This window comes from Rhinopithecus bieti, unplaced genomic scaffold (genome assembly GCF_001698545.2).
Source record: "Rhinopithecus bieti isolate Rb0 unplaced genomic scaffold, ASM169854v2 scaffold_14454, whole genome shotgun sequence".
Taxonomy (NCBI): Eukaryota; Metazoa; Chordata; class Mammalia; order Primates; family Cercopithecidae; genus Rhinopithecus; species Rhinopithecus bieti.
In genome coordinates this window covers 1,816,013-1,831,090 of record NW_016808228.1, presented here as the reverse complement: position 1 = coordinate 1,831,090, position 15,078 = coordinate 1,816,013, and the positions used below count along the sequence as shown (strand labels likewise).

The following is a 15,078-nucleotide window of genomic DNA, read 5'->3' as shown; positions in this document are numbered from 1 at the left end:
CAAAAAAAAAAAAAAAAAAAAAATGTAGAATAAATATTTTTTTCTTATTTATCATGAGTTTGCTAATCACAAAGATGGGAGATTTCTCATATAACTTTGAAAAAAATAAATCTAGGATGTGCTGTGGTAGAAAAATGAATCACTATTGAGAGAGAATTTTAATGCTAATAATTTTTCTAGCATTTTGGCACTTTCTTTTACATAAACAGATCACAATGGATGAAGGTGTTTCTCCCTAGTATAAAGCTGACAAATCAGAAAATAAGAGTGACAAAGTCTGCTAGAGAAATCACAAATGTTGTGGCCGGGTGCGGCGGCTCATGCCTGTAATCCCACCACTTTGGGAGGCCGAGGCGGGCAGGCACTTGAGGTCAGAAGTTTAAGACCAGCCTGGGCAAAATGGTGAAACCCTGTCTCTACTAAAAATACAAAAATTAGCTGGGCGTGGTGGCTCACGTCTGTAATCCCAGCTACTTGGGAGGCTGAGGCGTGAGAATCTCTTAAATCCAGGAGATGGAGGTTGCAGTGAGCCGAGATTGTGCCACTGCACTCCAGCCTGGGTAACAGAGTGAGTGAGACTCTGCCTAAAAAAAAAAAAAAAAAAAAAAAAGTCACAAATGTTCAATGCAAAAGCCATTGTGAATCTAGAAAAGACAATTATTTTGTACTACAAAATAGTGTCAGTAGGTATGATTCACTAAGGTACATGCATGCAAGCTCTTGTGCTTAACACATTTTCTTTAAAAAATATGGGAAGACCATGTGTTACCTATACTTTGGAAGACATATTTCATCAAATAACATTTTGAATTGTTAGTTGCATTTGAATTTTATTTCAGGCAATATGTTTTAGAAACAAATTTCAAGAAAGCATGGTAATATGCATACTTCTTTGAAGGTTTACATGAAGTTATCTGTCTACTGTGATTTTTGGAAACACATGGGGACACATTGTAGGGATGATTAAATATAATATTAATCATATTCCTTACTAAATATGGCTAACATGATGTTAAAAACACAATTTGTAGGCCTTTTGATCCTCAGTTTTATGAAGATGAATTTGAAGATGAGAAAGTGCTTGACGAGGAAGATAGAATCAGGTTAAAATTAAAGGTACCATCCCACACTTTATTCCTTTTAAGTTTTTCCTTTTATAAAGTAAAGCAGGGATGACAACGTGAGACTTGAGCTTGGGAAATCCTCTTATGTTTCTTGTTCAATAGCTCTTTAGACCTAGAAATTAAAACACCTTTTCAGAATATTTTTACAGGAGGAGGTATGTGCCCTTTTTTATCCCTGTAGAATTGTCACTTTCTTCTTTTGGTTGCAGTTATGCTTTTTTTGACATAAGTAAACATTTTCGAAAATTGTTAGCTACTTCCTTCAGGATAAATAATAATAAGTCATATGGAGCTGACTCCACATTTTACAGTGGGTAGATCTTGGTGATTTCCCACAATAGAAATGTCTCAACTCTTCATGGATATTCAAACTATGCACAAAAGAGACCTTGTCATTAGGTGGTTCCTCTCTTGAAGGCCTGGGACTGCAAAGCACTACCAACTGCTTTCACAGGCATGTTGTTCTTCCTTAAGGGGGTTTCCTTTAAAACAATTTTTTTTTAAATTTAAAACTTTTGTGTTGGTTGTTGTTGTTTTTTTTTTTTTTTGAGATGGGCCTTGCTGTTTTTCCCAGAATGGTCTCAAACTCCTGGGCTCAAGCGATCTTCCCACCCCAGCCTCCCGAGTAGCTGGGTACAGGTGCACACCACCACACCTGGCGACAGGATTGCCTATGAGTTTCTACCGGGGCCCCAGTGGTAGCACTGGGCAGGGGAAATTGTTGTTGTTGTTGTTACTTTCCACCATATGGGTAGAATAAATTTAGACTCAAAAACAGGGCAAAGCACTGATCTCATGTTTTAATTTTTTGTTAATTCGTTGTTTATTCTTTTTTAAAACTTGTAATTTCATGCCCAGAGCTTCCCTGTCTCACTAGGTGAATGGGGCACTTTTTCGCGCGTCTTTCATTGGGTTTATCTTCAAGTGGCCCTGCCATAGGCAGAGGTCTCATTTTAACTCTCTACCTCAAGTGGACCCAAAGCCTCATGCTGTCTCCTTTGGAGTTCTTCATGTGTCTTGTTTGATAACACCTCCGGCCTGCATGCTACTTAGCTCCTGCTTCCACTGATACGAACTGGAGCTCAGAAAAGATTTGAAGAAAATGTCTGGCTAGTTTAACCAACATCTCTAGGTATATGTTTCAGTTGTGCTGAATCAGTTAGTTTTTGTAAGCTCACTCTATCATTACCTATCAAGTCTTTACACATGATTATAAATCACTTGAAGAAAGAAGAACATTTAGTTAAACTGGTTTAACTAACCAATGCCTTTGGGTTTTTAACCAGGTAGAAAATACTATAAGATGGAGGATACGCCGGGATGAAGAAGGAAATAAAATTAAAGAAAGCAATGCTCGGATGGTCAAGTGGTCAGATAGAAGGTGAGCATAAAATGCCTGAAAAATACTGACATGCCAAGAGGGAGGCCTGGGATGAGTGAGGTTTTCTTTGTAGAAACTTCTTTTGGGGTCATTTTCTTTTCTTTTTTGAGATAGACTCTCGCTCTGTCAGGCTGGAGTGCTGGAGTGCAGTGGCGTGATCTTGGCTCACTGCAACCTCTGTCTCCTGGGCTCAAGTAATTATTCCGCCTCAGCCTCCTGAGTAGCTGGGATTACAGGCATGTGCCACCACGCCCGGCTAATTTTTGTATTTTTAGTAGAGACGGGGTTTCACTGTGTTGGCTACGCTGGTCTCGAACTCCTGACCTCAGGTGATCTGCCTGCCTCGGCCTCCCAGAGTGGTGGGATTACAGGCATGAGCCACTGCGCCTGGCCTGGGGTCATTTTCACTAAAGGATTTACAAAAATCTAGGTCTCTGGAATTACCTAGGAAACCTGAGAGAAGTAAATAGGGTAGAGGTCTTATAGCTGTGCTGGTGGAGACTTTGGAAATGAACTGAAGATGTGACAAAAGCCATTGTATCCACCTTACTGAAGTGAAAGACTAAAGGTAGCTCCCATTGGTGAGATATCAGACATGACAAATTGATACTTTTGGAAACTTGTTTCTGCTTTGCTAATGAAGTGGTAGAGATTTGTAAAATTACAAAACAATTAAGAGGATAGATTTTTACCACTTTTTACTTTGGAAGGAGACAGGTTATTTACAGCATCTTTTCTGCTTTTCCTATGAATTCAGTATGAGGACAGGATCTAGCAGTTCCACACTATTTTAAGCAAAGCTCACATGGCAGAATGGAAGCCGTAGGACTCATTAAATATCCACCCTAATATTTGAACTGTTTCTCATTTCCAGCATGTCCCTGCATTTAGGCAATGAAGTGTTTGATGTGTACAAAGCCCCGCTGCTGGGCAATTACATCCACCTGTTTATAAGAGAAGACACTGGTCTGCAAGGACAAGCCATCTTTAAATCCAAACTTACCTTTAGGTAACTATTCACACCGACACATGATTACCTGCAGTTAAGGAGCAACAAAGTAGAAATACTACAACCCAACCCTGGACCACGGTCTAGTTCTCATACACCTTTTAAGTTTACTCCAAGCTGAACTGCTCAGGGAGCCAGTTCATCCTATCAGAATTCCCAGAAGAGTGATTATAACCCAGGATGTAGGTATGTTAATCCACATTGATCAGTCCACTTGGTAAGAAGCCTGGAGGATTTGTCCTGGCAGCTCTGCTGCTCAGCAGGTCCTTTCCCTGGAGTGAAATTGACCTGGGAAGCTAGGCCATCATCAGAATGGTGTTGGTGTGTGCCGGCAACAGACCCGACAGGCTGGGCTCTCCCCTTGCCTGAGGCTGCTGCAGCCTGTGCCTAAGCAGTCAGATGCTGTGGCCAGCTAAGCTTACTGTTGTGGCCCCTTCTCCATGCCTTCCCTCTGAAGGACACAGTACTGTTGATTAGGAGCAGGCTTTCCTCCAGAGGTGGAGTACTTAAAAGACAAGCGCTCTTTTGGGGGACATGGAAGTTTTCTAAAATCAGATAGTGGTCATGGTTGTAAAACTGTTTAATTGTATACTTAAGTGAATGGATGTCACAGTATGTAAAACATATTCAGTATATCTGTTGGTCTTTTTAGAGACTATAAATAGGGACAGCTCTGAGGTTATGTAATCTTGAGGAAGGGTTGCAATCTCACTGGTTTCCAGCTTCCTTATCTATAAAATGGCAATAACAACATCTACTGCACAGGGATGTTGTATCAATGAAGTCAAATAACACATAGAACATCACACAGAGACCTGGCACAAGTGCTGAGTGGTGCTCAATCCAGTCTCTTAATCATCTCTCCTAGAATAGCATCCTAAAAGACGTGTGATTCTGAGCTTGCTTTTTTTCACTGTCCCCCGTGCTCCACACTGGGATATTTGACTGCCTGGCATCATCGCATTCTGGACATCCCATCTCTCTGTAGCCATGCTCTCTCTTCCAGAGACTCTCCCCTAAGGATCATTCTCCTCCCCTCTGATACACATAATTAAAAGCTGCCTTCCTGTAGTCAGGAAGACATTTCTTTCCACCTAGGACTCCTGGTCTAGCTGTATTATCCCCCTGGGCTGTTATAAGGCCCCTGCTACTACTGTGACCTATCTCCTTGCTTTGACTTCCAATTTTTTCCAGATGGAGAGACTCACTGTTAGTTCTCTAAATGTCCCTTCTGGCATCTGCACCTCCCTCTGGGAACTGAAATTTCATATTCGGTCTCTTCTCCTCTCTCTGACTGCAATCGGGGATATTCTTTGTAAAATACTTTGACCTTGCCACCTGCCTCTCCTCACTTCTGCTGCACTCCCACTTTAGCCCAGTCAGCTTTCCCCAGGAGGTGGGGCAGAGGGAGGAGTTTCTCAGGAGGCTGGAGAAGGAAGAACTGTGATCCTGCCTCCTCTGTCTGCTGAGTACGAGGTCCTCGTCCCCAGGTGTTTTTGCTATCGGTATGATTGCCTCCAAATGTTCATAGTGACCAGTGAGACATTTTTGTCCACTTCCTGGCAGACCTCACTCTAGAGACAGTGCCACATACAGAAAGATGACCCTGCCACTTGCTAATAGAAGTTCAAAGACACAGAAAATTAGAATCTTACCAATGGCGGGTCGTGATCCTGAAGGCCAACACACAGAAGTGATGAAGGTATGTTTGCTAAACTTTATCCTGGGACATTTGGAGTAGTAAGACCTATGTTTTCCAGAACATTAATTCACCCTTTTTTTTTTTTTTTTTTTTTTTTTTTGAGACGGAGTCTCGCTCTGTCGCCCAGGCTGGAGTGCAGTGGCCGGATCTCACTCAGCTCACTGCAAGCTCCGCCTCCCACGTTCACACCATTCTCCTGCCTCAGCCTCCTGAGTAGCTGGGACTACAGGCGCCCGCCACCTCGCCCGGCTAGTTTTTTGTATTTTTTTTTAGTAGAGATGGGGTTTCACCATGTTAGCCAGGATGGTCTCGATCTCCTGACCTTGTGATCCACCCGTCTCGGCCTCCCAAAGTGCTGGGATTACAGGCTTGAGCCACCGCGCCCGGCCTAATTCACCATTTCTTATTGCCACTGCTGTTTTATTTCTTGCAGTCATCAGGGAACCAGCTTAACCTTCTAAGTGTGTAATTAACCACAGTAATGTCAATGGCTGCTGGTGAGACTACCAAACAAAGGACTCTGAAATCTAGAAAACTGATGGTGTAAAAAAATGTAACCCTTCACAAACATACATTGTGAACCCCAATGTGTGAAATGCCAGGCAGATTTTAAAAAATGGAGTCTACCTTGTGGCTCAAGAACTGTCCCCTAGTAAGGCCTCTCCATTCTGTCACTGGAGCTATGGGGAGCTCTGGGTTGAGGGGTCAGGACAGGAATATCTGGGAGCCATGGGAGTTTGGTGGAGTCTGGGCAGGTCAGGTGGTTGTGGCTCAGGGATGAACAGAAACAGCCTCTCCTGCTCCAGGTGGTCAGTTCGGGTGGGTTGCTTCTCTCTGGGCCGAGTGGCAGCACAGAACAGCAGCACGGCTCCGGAAGACAGGCCTGTGCCAATGCCAATCAAGCCGGTTAGTGTCAGGGCACCTTTCTGCCTCTTTTTTTTGAGACGGCGTCTCGCTCTGTCGGCCAGGCTGGACTACAGTGGCATGATCCTGGCTCACAGAAACCTCTGCCTCCCAAGTTTAAGTGATTCTCCTTCTTCAGCCGCCTGAGTAGCTGAGGACTACAGCTACAGGCGTGTGTCACCACCCCCATCTAATTTTTGCATTTTTTGGTGGAGATGGGGGTTTTGCCATGTTTCCCAGGCTGGTCTCGAACTCCTGACCTCAAGTGATCTGCCCGCCTTGGCCTACCAGATTGCTGGGATTACAGACGTGAGCCACTGCACCTGGCCCCTTCTGCCTCTTCACCCTTGCATTGCCTTCACACCTGCAAACCAAAGGATCCACGTGGAGTAACAGAGGTGTGATGGGGAATATGGTACCCCAAAGACACATGGGACAGCTGTTACCCTGGACTAGGCATTATGTGTTCTTTATGGTAAAAGTAGATACAAGAGGGCACAAGTTTTTGTTTTAGGCTGAAGAGGTTATTTGCTTCTTTACAGAAAGAAGAACGCTTGAGGGCTTCCACTCAGCGGGAGTCTCAGGTAATCCATCTGCAGGAGAAGCGCTACCAGCAGGGGCCAAGTGTCTCCTACCAGGACCCTGGCAGTGACGGTGTGGAGGAGGAAGGCAAGGACACCTTCAGCCTGGCTGCTATTAAAAACTATTATCAAGGTGAATTCCAAGGTGAGTCAGGTATGGAGGTCACATTTCATCATTTCAGGGTGGCAGTGCCTGCTTTTGCTCTGGCAAGCTGTCACTCCTTGTCCTACTATTTATTGAGGACAAAAGTACGAAAGCCTTTTTGTTTTCTCTCCCACAGAAAAGATTAGCTGTGAGAATATGGCATCTGGCTGGGCGCAGTGGCTCACGCCTGTAATCCCAGCACTTTGGGAAGCTGAGGCAGGCGGATGACCTGAGGTCAGGAGCTCAAGACCAGACTGGCCAACATGGTGAAACCCCGTCTCTACTAAAAATAGAAAAATTAGCCAGGCATGGTGGCGGATGCCTGTAATCCCAGCTACTCAGGAGGGTGAGACAGGAGAATCGCTTATACCTGGGAGATGGAGGTTGCAGTGGGCCAAGAGTGCACTACTGCACTCTAACCTGGGCACCTGGGCAACAAGAGCAAACTCTGTCTCAAAAAAAAAAAAAAAGAAAGAAAAAGAAAAAAAACTATGGCATCCTCCAAATAAAATCAATTAAACAATTTATGTCCTTGTGGAAGGAAATGTATATAAAGCAGTTCCTCTGCTTGTATAATTAAAGATCCAATATTTAAGCTTCACAGTTCTTAAAACTGATGTGTATGTATTTAAAAGTGATCAAATAACCTGAGAACAAAACCTCTCAAATCTAGTCATTTCAGCATGTCTGAAAGTTCTATTTACCTTCCCAGTGAAACTTTTAAAAAAAGTTGACTCCTTCAGGAAAAATGTACAGTGGGAAGCAACAATATTTGGCAGAAGAAACACTGAGGAATAAACCATCTTTGAAGGTGAATCCCATGTCTAAAATTCCTTTGCTTTCAGAAGAACAAGCCAGATCTATTCCTCAGACAGTGATCAGGGGTCAGAAGATAAGACTCAAAGATTAGTGAGAGCAAAGAAACTCAGTAATGATGAAGTAAGACCAAATGTAGTCAATTCTCAGAGTTTACCCTGTACTCAGGAGCCAGCTGCTGGGAACAGAGCTCACAGACCAGGCATGCACAAATTAGCTGTCTACACACTTGACTGAAATCCAGTGAGATAAATGCAGTAGTAGGACTAGGAGTGACCCAAAGGTCTGATACCTGTGCTCGGGTGGGTCTTGGAAGGCTGCATGGAGGAGGAAGTCTCTGCTGGGTACTGAAGAATGAGCAGAAGCTTGCAAGCACAAAGGCCAGGTTAGGCACTCTAGGAACATGGAGAGGCCTGTAAAGAAAGGTGCAGGGCCTGAGATACCAAGTCTCAGCTACAGAACTACAAATTGCTTCATGTGGGTAGAACAAGGGTGGTCTACCATGTTCATTGTGGGACATTGGGTGTCTTTTAAAATTTATTTATTTTTTTTGAGATGGAGTCTCACTCTGTCACCCAGGGTGGAGTGCAGTGTCACAATCTCGGCTCGCTGCAACCTCCACCTCCCAGGTTCATGTGAGTCTCCTGCCTCAGCCTCCCAAGTAGCTGGGATTACAGGCACCTGCCACCAAGGGTGGCTAATTTTGGTACTTTTTAGTAGCGATGGGGTTTCACCATGTTGGCCAGGCTGGTCTCAAGTGATCCTCCCACCTCAGCCTCCCAAAGTACTAGGATTACAGGCATGAGATACCAATACCACCATACCTGGCCTTTTATTTTATTTTATTTTTAAGACAGGGTCTTGCTCTGTTGCCCAGGTTGGAATGCAGTGGTATGATCATGGCTCACTATAGCCTCAATCTCCTGGGTTGAAGTGATCCTCCTGCCAAAGCCTTCTGAGTAGCTGTAACGACAGGCGTGCACCACCATGCCTGGCTCATTTTTAAAATGGTTTGCAGAGATGGGGTCTCAATATGTTGCTCAGGCTAGTCTCGAACTCCTGGCCTTTAGCAATCCTTCCACCTTGGCCTCCCAAAGTGCTGGGATTACAGGCGTGAGCTATGGTACCTGGCTTAAAACTGGGTGTCCTTATTGTTTCAATGTAATAGTAGTTGAGAGGTTATCTCATTTGTTATAAAAATATTTTCCTTTGTTTTCTTTTCCTTTTGTAAGATCACAGGTACAAATAAATTTTTTTTTTTTTTTTTTTTTTGAGGCGAAGTCTCGCTCTGTCGCCCGGACTGGAGTGCAGTGGCCGGATCTCAGCTCACTGCAAGCTCCGCCTCCCGGGTTTGCGCCATTCTCCCGCCTCAGCCTCCCGAGTAGCTGGGACTACAGGCGCCCGCCACCTCGCCCGGCTAGTTTTTTTTTTGTATTTTTAGTAGAGACGGGGTTTCACTGTGTTAGTCAGGATGGTCTCGATCTCCTGACCTCGTGATCCGCCCGTCTCGGCCTCCCAAAGTGCTGGGATTACAGGCTTGAGCCACCGCGCCCGGCCACAAATAAATTTTAAGTCATTTATTTATTTATTTATTTTTTATTTTGAGACAGTCTTGCTATGTTGCCCAGGCTAGAGTCAGTGGCACAGTCTTGGCTCACTGCAACCTCCGCCTCCCAGGTTCAAGCAATTCTTGTGCCTCAACCACTTGAGTAACTGAAATTACAGGCATGCACCGCCATGCCTGGCTAATGTGTGTGTGTGTGTGTGTGTGTGTGTGTGTGTGTCTTTAGTAGAGACAGGATTTTGCCATGTTGGCCAGGCTGGTCTTGAACTCTTGGGCCTCAAGTGATTTGCCTGTCTCGGCCTCCAAAAGTGTGGGAATTACAGGCATGAGCCACTGTGCCTGGCCTTAAGTATGAATTATATAAGAGAATCACTATGGTATTGCCCATTGGCCATATTAATTCATCGAATGTCTTCTGAACACATGCTCTGTTCTAGGTTCTGGAGATACAGACAGGAAAAACACTGCAGTGACAACATTGGTCACTGTGTGTTCATTTATTTTTTCCTCTCTCTACACAACACACAGTTGTCCCTCAGTATTCATGGTGGATTGGTTCCAGGACTCAGAGGATACCAAAATCACAAGTGCTCAAGTTGCTTATATAAGATAGTTTAGCATTTGCATATAAGCTATGCACATCCCCCTGTATGCTTTAAATCATTTGTAGGCTGGGTGCTTTGGGAGCCCAGCATTTTGGGAGGCTGAGGCGGGTGGATCATTTGAGCCCAGCCTGAGACCAAGATGAGACCCCCATCTCTACAAAAAAAAAAAAAAATTTTTTTTAATTAGCTGAGCGCAGGTAGTCCCAGCTACTCAGGAAGCTTAGGCAGGAGGATCAATTGAACCCAGGAGGTTGAGGCTGCAGTGAGCCGTAATCGTGCCACTGCACTCCAGCATAGACAACAGAGCAAGATCCTGTCTCAAAACAAAAAATTATCTCTAGATTACTTATAATACAATATAAATGCTATGTAGGCCGGGTGCGGTGGGTCATGCCTGTAATCCCAGCACTTTGGGAGGCTGAGGCGGGCGTATCACCTGAGGTCAGGAGTTCGAGACCAGCCTGGCCAACATGGTGAAAATCCATCTCTACTAAAAATACAAAAATTAGCCGGGCATGGTGGTGAATGCCTGGAATCCCAGCTATTTGGGAGGCTGAGGCAGAAGAATTGCTCGAACCTGGGATGTAGAGGTTGCAGTGAGCTGAGATCACGCCACTGCACTCCAGTCTGGGAAACGAGCAAAACTCTGTCTCAAAAAAAACAAAAAAAAAAAGTAAGGTGTCTCTTCAGCCTTGACCACTGCCTAGGGGAAACCTATTCAGTTGCCTGATGTAGACAGTGTCTGAGCTCTAGCGTGAAGGGCTGGCTCCCTCACTGTCAGAACCATTTTAAGATAAAATTTCCAAAAACAATTTATTTTGAATTTTATGTCTTACCTCTCATATTTATTCAGGCAAACCTTCCAGAAAGAGGAAAGCAGAGCATGAAGAGGAAGAAGATGACATAAAGCCCTAAAATGTGCACTCATTGTATTTAAGTTTTTTTTTTTTTTTTTTTTTTTTTTTGAGACGGAGTCTCGCTCTGTCGCCCAGGCTGGAGTGCAGTGGCCGGATCTCAGCTCACTGCAAGCTCCACCTCCCGGGTTTACGCCATTCTCCTGCCTCAGCCTCCCGAGTAGCTGGGACTACAGGCGGCCTGCCACCTCGCCCGGCTAGTTTTTTTTTTTTTTGATATTTTTTAGTAGAGACGGGGTTTCACCGTGTTAGTCAGGATGGTCTTGATCTCCTGACCTCGTGATCCGCCCGTCTCGGCCTCCCAAAGTGCTGGGATTACAGGCTTGAGCCACTGTGCCCGGCCTCAACAGTTTGTTTTAAAACAATTATGAAATGACTTGTTTTAATTGAAATTGAGTTGCTTTTGCATAATCCTGGTTGTGAATAAAAAGTTTTCAAAAGCAAGTCCATGACGTTAGAAAATTCATTTTTTTCCCAACGAGGAGGATTTTGTTCACTGTTTACTGTGGGTGGATCTTAGGTTTTAGTGCATTCCTGCTGTTAAGTTCGGCTCAGTTGTGGCCTCCTCCAGGATGTCCTCCCTGGCCTGCCTAGCTGAGTTTGGGGCCTTTCTGTGCTCTGTAGTCCCCTTAGTATGGCATTAATTCCATTTCCCATATGGCACGGTGCTCTTGGAAGAGCAGGTACAGCAGGGAGAGCTCACTGGATACCTGGTACTTAACCAGAGCTGTGTGGGCTTGACCACTTCTAATCCTTAGGGCAGGTGCTGTTATACCCCTTTTATAGATGTGGAAGCTGAGGTTTAAAGAGCTTAAGACCTTTGTACAAAGCTTTTACTTAAATAAACAAGTAAGCTTTTCTGAGACAAGGGTTGGAATCTTCCATGTATAGTGATCACAATGCTGGGCTAATACTTTAGTGACCTTATGAAGATATCCAAAATATCTACCCGAGATAAACAGGCACCATTAGGTTTAGGGAAAACTGCAATGGGAAACAAAATACCAGATTTGATTTCTAGTTTTGTGATTGCTACAATAGCTGGAACATAATAGAACCTAAAAACTACTGAATGAACCAACAAATGCTGTTATGTTGGGGAGTCCCTTCTCTGACATCAGTTTCTTGAACTAGGCGGGCTTTAGATTTGACCACATAAATCCTTCAATTCAATGTTTATATTTCTCTACCTCTGAGAATACTAGATATATATTTTAAAATGTTTTGTTAAATAGAAATGATCAAAGGGAAAAAAATAGCCCATTTCACCATGCCAAAAATCCCATTTTACAATTCTATTTCCTTCCCTTTTATACTTTTACAGCATAATTTTGTGCTTGTATATTAAACACATTCACAATTAGCATTAGCTTCTAAAGAATTGAGAGACTCATTCAGAACAATGAAGGGTACTAGCACAACTTAATTTTAACATCAGGTTTCTTTCTAAGGGGCTGGCCTTGAGGATCTGCTATGTCTGTGAACAGGACAGGGGCTGGGGGACTGGGTTGGGATCTGCAAGCCCTCGACCTTTGCAGACCATGCAGGAAAGCTTAACAGTTGAAGGAAAAAAACGTTTGGCAATTTTAGACTCAGAAGTGGTCAAGTCACTCCCACTATTTGGTACCTGTAAGAGCAGTGGTAGCACCAGGCTGAGCATTTTTAGTTGGACTGCTTTGGAGGACATGGTGAGGGCACTGTTGCCTCACAGCCAGTCCCTGGCACTCAAGTCCTCTTGAACTCAGGGGAGCAGCTCACAACTCAAGCACCCGAGTCTCCCTGACTCACCAAAGGGAATATGCATCGAGGCTTCCTGTACATGAATATGAAGCTCAAAAGCCATTCTCAGAAGGCAGAATGACATTAAAGATTCCAGGTCAATTTCTTTATTCCCCTAAGTTAGGAAAACTCTGAAAACTTTAAATTATTTAACTTTTATCCTTAAGTTTCCTCAAACCTATTACATGTTTCCCTGTTTTTTTTTTTTTTTTTTTTTTTGAGACGGAGTCTCACCCTGTCACTGAGGCTGGAGTACAGTGGCGCGATCTCGGCTCACTGCAACCTGTCTCCTGGGCTCAAGTGATTCTCCTGTCTCAGCCTCCTGAGTAGCTGGGATTATGGGCACTCGCCACTGCACCTAGCTGATTTTTGTATTTTTAGTAGAGAGGGGGTTTCGCCATGTTGGCCAGGCCGTTCTTGAACTCCTGACCTCAGGTGATCAGCCCACCTTAGCCTCCCAAAGTGTTGGGATTACAGGCGTAAGCCTCTATGCCCAGCCTTTTTTTTTTTTTGAGAAGGAGTCTTGTTCTGTTGCCCAGACTGGAGTGCAGTGGTGCGATTTCAGCTCACTGCAACCTTCACCTCCTGGGTTCAAGCTATTCTCCTGCCTCAACCTCTTGAATAGCTGGGACTACAGGCATGCACCACCATGCCTGGCTAATTTTTGTATTTTTAGTAGAGACAGGGTTTCACCATATTGGCCAGGCTGGTCTTGAACTCCTCACCTCAGGTGATCCGCCTGCCTCGGCCTCCCAAAGTACTGGGATTACAGGCGTGAGCCACTGCACTTGTCTGACCCTGCTCTTTCATATTTGTCAACTCAATTCAATTTTATGAACAGACAGGGCCTAGTACTGATGATATTAGGTTGAAACTTATGAAATTACTATTTTTATGAGTAAAAGTGTTCAACTATTATAACTAATTTTACATGATTCATAGACTGGGTGGCTTAAATAACAGAAATTTATTGCTCACGTTCCTAGAGGCTGGGAAGTCCAAGATCATGGTTTGGTTCCTGATGAGGGTTCCCTTCCTGGCTTGCAGGCAGCTGCTGTTTTGGTGTATCTTCACATGATGGAGAGAGTCTCCTGTCTCTTTGTATAAGAACACAAATGCCATCATAAGGGGACCAACCTTGTGATCCTATCTAGCCTTAATTACCTTCCAAAGGCCCCATCTCCAAATACCTTCACATTGGGGGTTAGGGCTTCAACATGTGAATCTGGGGTGGGGGGCAGGTGTGGATACAAATATTCAGTTCATAACAGGTAGGACTGAATAACTCAGGGAAATTGATAAACTTGTTCTTGAAGAAGGATATAAGGAATTAATTTTAGAACTTAGGAATGAAAGGGATTACATGCTTTTTTAAAAAGTCCAAGTTTACAGAATATTTGATAAACTTTATTGAAACGATTTATCCCAGTATATATTGGTAAGTTCTAAATGCTTCTAGTACATAGTCTTCAAAAGAAACTTCACTGTGCTGTTATGAATTTGGATAATATTTTGTATTACTTAAATATCAGTGTTAAAATTCATTGCTTTTATACTTATAAAATGGAAAATAAGGCAATTACAATGTTGGATATTTTAGCATTAGAAAAAAATGTAAATACCTGATTTCATGTGACAACGAATGATACTCAAATGATTGTTACAAAGGTAATTTTCAAGCTTTTAAATGTAACTAAAACCAAATATAATAATTCATCCAAAAAACTGAAAAAAACACATTTGAAATTACAAAAATTTTTGTTATACGTTTATATACATTTGAAAAAACAATTCTTAAATGGATTGATCTAAAAATTTGAAACCACTGAATCAAAAGCTTATCTTTCTGAGTACAGGTGAAATTTAAACTTCTAAAAACTGCTATATACAGCCATCAAGAAGCACCAATAATTCATTCTTAAACCTTACTCTCTGAATGTATAGACTATAATATTTGAAACATTTTAGGCCAATTAATTGCTTTGCATCAATTAAGACATACTGAGTGTAGAAAAGGGAGTAAAACTTCATATATGTAGACTTTAAGAGGTGTCTGATTGTCTTAAGAATGTAATAACTTGGGCTGGGCATGGTGGCTCACACCTGTAATCCCAGCACTTTGGGAGGCTGAGGCGGGTGGATTAAGAGGTCAGGAGTTCGAGACCAGCCTGGTCACGATGGCGAAACTCCATCTCTACTGAAAATACAAAAATTAGCCGGGCATGGTGGTGGGCGCCTGTAGTCCCAGCTACCCAGGAGGCTGAGGCAGGAGAATCGCTTGAACCAAGGAAGCGGAGGTTGCAGTGATCCGAGATTGCGCCATTGCACTCCAGCCTGGGCGACAAGAGTAAAACTCTAACTTAAAAAAAAAAAAAAAGAGGCCGGGCGTGGTGGCTCAAGCCTGTAATCCCAGCACTTTGGGAGGCCGAGACAGGCGGATCACAAGGTCAGGAGATCAAGACCATCCTGGCTAACCCGATGAAACCCCGTCTCTACTAAAAAATATAAAAAACTAGCCGGGCGATGTGGCGGGCGCTTGTAGTCCCAGCTACTCG

General features: G+C 43.6%; 1 protein-coding gene across 1 annotated transcript; it reads left to right on the top strand.

Annotated features, from left to right (window-relative positions):
* Positions 1–2,327: 2,327 nt before the first annotated feature.
* On the top strand, positions 2,328–6,991 carry LOC108538116 (RNA polymerase-associated protein LEO1-like). Its single transcript, XM_017885962.1, has 4 exons — positions 2,328–2,505; positions 3,380–3,514; positions 5,081–5,216; positions 6,662–6,991. The coding sequence occupies exons 1-4, from the start codon at positions 2,483–2,485 to the stop codon at positions 6,989–6,991; spliced, it is 624 nt and encodes a 207-aa protein (XP_017741451.1). The 5' UTR covers positions 2,328–2,482.
* The last annotated feature ends 8,087 nt before the right edge of the window (positions 6,992–15,078 follow it).

What these genes read in the sequence shown, in the direction of transcription:
- LOC108538116 (XM_017885962.1), top strand. Translation starts at nt 2,483, where the DNA reads ATGGTCAAGTGGTCAGATAGAAG. An exon ending in GTCAAGTGGTCAGATAGAAG is followed by an intron (nt 2,506 to 3,379) that starts GTGAGCATAAAA and finishes TCTCATTTCCAG; the next exon opens with CATGTCCCTGCATTTAGGCA. An exon ending in AACACACAGAAGTGATGAAG is followed by an intron (nt 5,217 to 6,661) that starts GTATGTTTGCTA and finishes GCTTCTTTACAG; the next exon opens with AAAGAAGAACGCTTGAGGGC.